The sequence below is a fragment of the Corvus hawaiiensis genome, chromosome 1 (genome assembly GCF_020740725.1).
Source record: "Corvus hawaiiensis isolate bCorHaw1 chromosome 1, bCorHaw1.pri.cur, whole genome shotgun sequence".
NCBI classification, from domain to species: Eukaryota; Metazoa; Chordata; class Aves; order Passeriformes; family Corvidae; genus Corvus; species Corvus hawaiiensis.
Genome location: NC_063213.1, coordinates 83,614,774 through 83,623,238, shown reverse-complemented (window position 1 = coordinate 83,623,238; position 8,465 = coordinate 83,614,774). Strand labels below are relative to the sequence as shown.

Genomic DNA, 8,465 nt, shown 5'->3' with positions numbered 1-8,465 from the left:
CCTCCCCCGGCGCCGGACGCTTCCAGAAGGCTCCGCTGGGGGCGCCACAAAGGTCCCGCCCGCGAAATAGAGCGCGGCTGCGGCGGCTGCGCAGGCGCGGGGCGCTGCGCGGAGTCGCGGCGGGCGCGGCGGCTTCCGGGCGGAGCGCGCGAGCGGCGGCGGTCGGAGCGGGAGTCGCAGCCATGTCGGCCATGGGGACTCTGGCGTTTGACGAGTATGGGCGGCCCTTCCTCATCCTCAAGGACCAGGAGCGCAAGACGCGCCTCATGGGGTTGGAGGCGCTCAAGGTGAGCGAGCGGGGCGGCCGCCGGGGCCGCCCGCGGGCCCGCGCTGGTTGGGCCGCGCCGCGCCATGCTGTGCAGAGCCATGCTGCCGCGAGGGGCGGGAGGATGCAGCCCCTGGGGCGAGGCGCTGCCGCGCTCATCGCCAGCCCCGCCCGAAGCGCAGGGCGGATGGAGCCTGGTCTGGGCCTGTAAGCATGGGAGAGATGGAGGAAGAGAGAAGACATCGCCCCTGGTGCTGGGAATCGGCGGCACGGCGTCCGTGGGGTCTCCGTGCCGCAGATCCACCCCGGGGCTTTGGGGCAGTCACCCCCGTGGGTGCAGCGCGCTTCTCCCCGTGGCTCCTGCCCAGGTCCCCGCTGCCCCCTCCCTTAGACCGCCGCCTGAACCTTGGCCGCCGAAGGAAGGCCGGGGCTGAGTGCGGGTAATACAAATCCCGACGGAAGAATAAAGCAGACACTGGAGCAGAGAGGTTGTGGGTGCTCCATCCCTGGCAGCGTTCAAGGGAGGGTTGAATGGGGCACTGAACAACCTGGTCTAGTGAAAGGTGTTCCTGCCCCTGACAGGGGGTGGGACCTGGAAGATCTCCAAGGTCCCTTCCAACCCAAACCATTTTGTGATGATTCTGTGATGGGTGAAATTGCACTGCCTTCTCTTTTTAGTATTGCCAGCTTTTAGTAATGCTCTGCGCATTAGGGCTGTCATTTGGCTGTTCTCCTTTCGAATGCTTTATCACAGCCAGCACAAGCAATACAAGAAAAGGCATAGGAAATGTTTCTGTCATAAACCCAGTCATAGTTAGTTGTCAGTTGAATTACAGCATTTGCAGTACTCACTGTGTCTTTCATAGCTTAATGTTGTGATTTCAGAATACATGATAATGATTTAACTTCTGTCTTTATTCTCCTTTGTTGTACAGTCTCACATAATGGCAGCAAAGGCTGTAGCAAGTACTCTGAGAACGTCCCTTGGGCCTAATGGTAATAATGAAAAACTTCTAATGGTTCTCTCTTAGTAGTTATTGGGGGGGATTTTCTAGACTTTCCTTCATCCTTTCAACATACGTTTTTTAGGCTTGGATAAAATGATGGTGGACAAGGATGGTGAGGTGACTGTGACAAATGATGGTGCTACCATCCTGAATATGATGGATGTGGACCACCAGATAGCCAAACTTATGGTGGAGCTGGCTAAATCTCAAGATGATGAGATTGGGGATGGAACTACTGGAGTCGTTGGTAAGAAAGTCTTTTAAATTTAACTGTGCTTTTCCAGTGTTAAAATCAAGGTGCTTCAGCTATTTTAAGAAACGTTTTGAGAAGTTCTTCTTTAGAGTATTTATTGTTGCAGTATTCCTGTGAGTTCTTGTATTAGAAGTCTTCTAATTAGAAAGAAACTTTTGTGTCCATTTTGAGTATGGTTATATTTTAAAGTAGTGCTGAGAGCCCTTTTAATACCCTCAAAATTCTTCTGCATAATTTTCTTCTGTAATCTACTTGTCCTGCCTTGGTGCCTGTGCTTTATTTTGGTCTTAACATAATGTGGTTTTTTCTCCTAAGCATAGCAAGTAGGGGTTTTCTTGGACTCATTTTGTTATTTAGGAAACCTTGAACTCTTAAAATACTGCAGAAAAAATCAGAAAGTGTACTTTTTAATCTGTTGATAATGTACTTAAAATTATGCACCAATCAAGAGTAACCTTTAATTTTTTTTTTATAGTTCTGGCTGGGGCATTATTGGAACAGGCTGAGCAGTTACTAGACCGAGGCATTCACCCCATCAGAATAGCAGATGGTTATGAGCAGGCAGCACGCATTGCTATTGAGCATCTAGACAAAATCAGTGACAGCTTCCCAGTTGATCCACAGAACATTGAGCCTCTGATCCAGACAGCGAAGACAACTCTGGGCTCTAAAGTGTGAGTCATAAAAACAGAGTATTTAACCTTCCGTTGAAAACCCTGTGCGTGGAAAGGAGAAATCCTGGTGTTTTGGTGGATTATTAAATTGTTTGTGTTATTGGAGTGCTGCTGAAGGCTCTTCTGTGTTTTGTTTTGGCTAATTCCTCAGTGGACTCATGTCTCAGGATAAGAAATTGTGTCTCTAAAGGGTCAATTCCGTGAAGTTAAACAACTGCAGCATCAATTTCATTCTAACCTGTTAGTTCCAGGTTTCTGCATCATAGCAGGTTCCAAAAGTAATGTAAGTCTGTTAAAAATAATTATGTGTCATCTTTTGTTGGCTTTTTTCCCCGCTAAAAAAATTTTAACTTAGGATGGTTCCTTAAGTTCATTTTCCTTTATGGGTTCTGTGTGTAATTCATAAATTCAGACATTAGAAGGACTTCCTTTGCAGAGCTGTCTTAAGAGTGATTTCTGTTTCTTGAATGTTCTATAGTAGTTAGTTCTCCTGACTTGTTCCAAATCTGTATTGAGACTATGTTCACAAAGGCTCCTCACACTAACCATATTGTGTGTTCTGTTTTCTGCGATAGCCAGCACCTTCTATTTCTGTAAACAAACAAGCAGGGCCTCCTCTTTTAGTGTAGTGTGCAAAAGTTGATTGCTATAGTGATACTTTTTGCTGTTTGAGATTGATTGATTGATAAAATCACCTTTTTCTTCCAAATTGGGGAAATGGAGTGCAACTTGATTGTATTTTTTTCAAACCTAGAGTGAACCGCTGTCACAGGCAAATGGCAGAGATTGCCGTCAACGCCGTACTGACAGTAGCAGACATGGAACGTAAAGATGTTGATTTTGAGCTGATCAAAGTGCAAGGCAAAGTGGGTGGTAGACTGGAAGATACTCAGTTGGTTAAAGGAGTGATTGTGGATAAAGATTTCAGTCATCCACAGATGCCTAAAGTAAGTGATGTCCTTGTGTGCATTTCTTGTGTGTAACGGCTTAAATAAGAATTTCTAGTCTACCTCAGATGTCACCCTCATTTATTAAGTACTTACACAGTCTTGTGGTTTGGCTTGGCTTTTGACCCATGTATCAGCAGAGGAAGGGACAAGGAGCATGACATTTTTCATATTGGAAGAGATCAAGTCAGAATTTACAACAATATTGAGAAATTGTGGTGGAAGGGGGGAATTACTGTATTACTAAGTGAGGACAGGTGCAGGGTTCTATGTTGTGTAGAAATAATTATTCCTCATGTGTGATATGCTTAATATGCTTAGTGCAATGCAGTGTCGAGATTCTTAACCTTTATGAATTGCCATGTTGTCCTGTTTGGAACACCCCAGAAGCTGTCCTTGGTTTTATGCTTGGTGTAGGTAAGGTCTCCAAGTCTTTGGGCAGTGTACTTCAAGAAAACTTCTACTGTTATAAAATATTTTTCTAGCAGGTGACACTGTATCCTGTGAAAAGGAAGACAAGTGGAAAGTATCGCTCATCTAGTAGTTGAAAGGTTGTTACAAAGATGAGTAGTATTCTCAGTGGTCACAGTGCATAGGGATGGTTTAATTGAAATTGGTTTTGTTTGTGAAACATTAAACCATAAAAAGGCATCACTGGTAAAGATTGTTAAGGGCTTAAACAGTGTCTTGGAGCTATGGAATTTGTTCTAAGTGGTTTATAGAGACTATTGACAGAATTATTTTGATGTAATTAGTTCACTTCAGAATAAGTTAAATGATCTTCACATTTCCTGCTATGCTTGTGTTTATAAAGATATGTCTGTATGTTTTGCAGATACAAGAAAGCTATGTTAATGAGGTCAAAAATCATCTTTCTTTTTTTTTTTTTTAATTGCCCAGGAGCTAAAAGATGCTAAAATTGCAATCCTTACTTGTCCATTTGAGCCACCTAAGCCTAAAACCAAACATAAGCTTGATGTCACATCTGTGGATGATTACAAGGCACTGCAGAAATATGAAAAAGAGAAGTTTGAAGAGATGGTGAAGCAGGTAACCTTTAAGATGATATCTGTTTTCTTTGTCTTTCATGGCCTTCAGGAAAAAACAGCATAGTGCATTGATTTATTCCTGTAAATGAGCTGCTAATCCTGGTGGGAGGCAACATACCAAGTGATTGTAATACTATGAATCGAAGTTAAGTTTATGTAAGAAAGAGATGCCAGCTTGGTTTAAAATATATTCTGATCTCTCTGTGTGCCAGAGGTTTCTTCTTGAGAATTGTCTTTTGAGTAAGTTGGGAGAATTAAAACCATGGAGAGTGTTTTTTATTCCTTTGTTAGTTCTGATCAGAAGTTTGATGATTTGTGTTGCTTTCAGATAAAAGACACTGGTGCAAACCTTGCCATTTGCCAGTGGGGTTTTGATGATGAGGCAAATCACTTGCTGCTCCAGAATGAGCTGCCTGCTGTTCGTTGGGTTGGTGGACCTGAAATAGAAGTAAGTAAAACTGGACTTTGTACCAGTTGTCAAAACATTGGTGAAGTAATGGGCTGTACCAGCTAAAAGCTCAGGCTTTCTGGGTAGAACTGCATAATTGTGTACATGGGGTGGGTACTGGAGAAAAATTGTTGGGGATTTTTGAGAAGAACCTACCATGAAGGGGATTATGCTTTATAATTGGAGCATGTGCATATTGCTTAATAAAAGTTGTAGGTGTCTAGGAATGTTTCTGCTTTAGTCCTGACGTTTGCAGAAATAAAACAGTGTCTGAAGTACTTTGAAGCGATGGGAAGATAACCTTTTGGAGCAGGCATTTGACAGATGGTTTTCCACTAGTTTTATGTTCTGAAAACACCATGGAAATACCCTGTTAGAATAACTTGTGGCTGTTTAACTTCAGCTGATCGCCATTGCGACGGGAGGGCGCATTGTGCCTCGCTTCTGTGAGCTCACGGCAGAGAAACTGGGCTTTGCGGGTGTGGTGCGAGAGATCTCCTTCGGAACAACCAAGGACAGAATGCTTCTCATCGAGCAGTGTCAGAACTCCAGAGCTGTGACCATTTTCATTAGAGGAGGAAATAAAATGGTGAGATGCTTGGTTTGATACATAGTTGCAGAATGTCTAGTTTCTTTGTAAAGCAGATTAGTACACCCTTCTTGATTTTTGTCTACATTTTTTTTAGAGTGTGGGCAAATAAAAATGGGTAAGGCTCATAGGCAGTCAGGACTGTGTGTCAGAAGTAACTTTGTCAGATTAACATCCTATGTTTTTGAATGAAAACTTCTGTTTTCTCTCTGTTAGACCATATAGTTCATAAATACAAAAGTAATTTTTCCTGTGGATGCTCTTAATTTTTTTTTCTCATGAGAGGGCCACTTTTATGAGTAAAGACATATTAGCATATTTGAAAGATTTGGTTTTATTGTAGACCTAGTTGTATCACCTCTGATTTAGTCCAGTTAAAATTATTTAAAATAAAAACCCCCAACTAGTGCAAACTGTATATCCCAACACCTTATATCCCCCACTCCCCCAGAACTGAAACCACTTTAAATGCTTATGTATTTAAACTGGGTTTTGGTTGCACTATTAGTGTTAAACTATATTTACTATAGGTCAAGTGTTACTTTAAATGAAAAACCTTGGGAAAAAAAGGGCATAGCCTAGTCTGAAAATTTCTTTTAAGAAAGCAGAAATACTGCTTTAAAGGTTAGCGTTTCTGTTTAATCTCCTACATCTCTTGAAGCGGAGAGAGGACAGAAACTGCAGCCTGAAAATAATGTTGGCATTTAAAGTTCAGCGGTTTTTGTCTTGTACATATGCAAGATTGAAAATCTTATCCATGTAAGCTTTTGTTATTTCAAATTATAGATTTAACAAATAACAGTGTATTTTTGTGTATATTTTTATTCCTTCTTTGCCACTGGATGTCTAACATTCTCTATTTTTAAATAGTGTACCATAGCAGTAGTAGAGCTGCATTGGAGCCATAAAAAGATCTTACAGTTTATTTGCAGTTTCCATGTCTGTATTAGGAACTGTATCTTCGCAGCCTTCAGATGTGTGTATTGTCCAACACACGCTATTCTGTGCTTCCAGATCATTGAAGAAGCAAAGCGCTCTCTTCACGATGCCTTGTGTGTGATCCGGAATCTCGTTCGTGACAATCGTATTGTGTACGGTGGTGGCGCTGCTGAAATATCTTGTGCCTTGGCAGTCAGTGAGGCAGCAGATAAGGTAAGAAAGGAACAGTTAAAACTTCCTTTAATGTATGAAGGATTAAGCCTGCCTAAAGAGATTCCAGAAGAACTTCAAAGATCTTCCAGAAAGTTCCGTAACATGCGCTTTCTGACATTCCCTGATAACCAGCGTTAAAAGTTATCCTTCCCTTCCCTGTAAAAAGTCATTACCAGTTCTTTTTACCTTCTGTGCTAGGAGCAGTTTAATTTTTCTTTAATTTTCAAGTAGTTATCATCCAGAGGTATTCGCTAAGTTATTATAACCCAAATAAAACCTGCATATTGTGTGTATATATTTTATATCTAGCATGAAAATCTGCTTTTACTAGCATTGAAGTTTAATGACTTATGAATTTGAATTTCTTTTCCTCTAGTGCCCATCTTTGGAACAGTATGCTGTGAGAGCTTTTGCAGATGCCCTGGAAGTAATTCCCATGGCCCTCTCGGAGAACAGTGGTATGAATCCAATACAGACGATGACCGAAGTGCGGGCGAGGCAGGTGAAAGAAAATAATCCTGCCCTGGGCATTGACTGTTTGCAGAAAGGAACAAACGGTAAGAAACTGCAACGTGGAGATGGAGGAGCATAAAAGCTTTTCTTTCTCAAAAGCTCAAAACATTCAATATGGTTTTTTTAAACCTGTGCATCACTTGAATTATTCTAACTCTTGTGCCTTGCCATAATAAATGGGAATGTGCATGGAGAGTACATGCATGTCTTCCAGGAAGAAAATGTATAATTGTTTGAAAACCTCTATTTGGTGTCAAGATTAGTTAAAGATGTTGACTGATATTGTAGTGCTGGAAAGAAGGTTGCTCTTATGATGAGTAGGCTGTGCTTTAAATACTGCAGTTTTAGTGATCCAGGTTACACTACAGTCCTAGAAACAGTTGTTTTGAGAAACAGCTTGTGAAGAAGCTTTTTGTGGACAAAAGGCTGGAAATATTTGTAGACAATGATATTCACACCAATATGTCTGCATATATAAACCTGGAGCAAATATGTGAAGACTAAGAAGCCAGTGTATAAAACGTTATTTTCATCTGGATCTACACTTCTCACCTTCTTTCTCTGTTGGTTTTTTTCAGAAAAGAATGTGGTAAACTGTTACTTGTACATTCATAACCCTTCTTTGATTAAATGTTCCTGTTTGATGGCATTTGAACTTTCACTTCTTTAGCATTTGGTCAGCTTTGGGTGCTTTTAATATATGTTTATGGAAATTTTGCTTTCCACCATTCTGCATTATGTTTTGAAAAGCAGAATCTAGTTGGGAAAAGAGTTGTATCTTAGTGTCCTAGGATCTTTGGTAAGAACCCAGATGTAAAACTCTTGTTTGTACAAATTATGTTTGTAAACCACAATGGCCAAGAGTAGTAATTTCAAAGTGTTCTTTAAAATGATGTGGAATTTAGTATCACTGATTACTAACACTTACAGGTTAGGTGTTACATCCAGATTTGAGGAGGGTGTCTAATTTTTCTGCTTCCTTTTGGCAGATATGAAGCAGCAGCATGTTATAGAAACCTTGATTGGCAAGAAACAGCAGATTTCTCTGGCAACGCAGGTTGTTAGGATGATCCTGAAGATTGATGATATCCGTAGGCCTGGGGAATCTGAAGAGTGAAGGTTGAAAAGCAGGAAACATTAAGGGGCCACAGCAGTAGCGAAGACGGTAGTATTCTGATGCTTCATCTTCAGCTATTTATTCTGGACACTTTTTGTTTCACATACTGTAATGGCTAGTTGCTGGAAATAAAACAATTTAGCACTGGTGATTTCAAGACTTGTTTCAGAAGTATTGTTGTATCTTTTCTTAGACAGGTGTGAGTATTCATAGAAAACACTTCTTGCATGTATAGGGAAAAAAACATAAATAATGCAGCAGTAAAATGTGATGGATCCTTTTCCATTGTTCCTTATGGGGGAAGCCCATAGAGTCTCATTTTAAGTGGTCTGTCACTCTTCAGTGAAACTAGCAGAAATTACTTCAATTATTTTAACTAAATTTAATTAAATATTAACTAATTATTTTAGCCTCCAGTAATTCTCATATGTTAAATATATTAAGTATAACA

The 8,465-nt window shown here is 40.9% G+C and overlaps 1 protein-coding gene across 1 annotated transcript; it reads left to right on the top strand.

Moving 5' to 3' along the window:
* Nucleotides 1-124: 124 nt before the first annotated feature.
* On the top strand, nt 125-8,171 carry CCT5 (chaperonin containing TCP1 subunit 5). The gene is made up of 11 exons (XM_048312021.1): nt 125-287; nt 1,201-1,261; nt 1,355-1,519; nt 2,001-2,199; nt 2,954-3,146; nt 4,047-4,196; nt 4,524-4,643; nt 5,047-5,232; nt 6,247-6,384; nt 6,761-6,941; nt 7,887-8,171. The coding sequence occupies exons 1-11, from the start codon at nt 183-185 to the stop codon at nt 8,012-8,014; spliced, it is 1,626 nt and encodes a 541-aa protein (XP_048167978.1). The 5' UTR covers nt 125-182; the 3' UTR covers nt 8,015-8,171.
* Nucleotides 8,172-8,465: the final 294 nt, after the last annotated feature.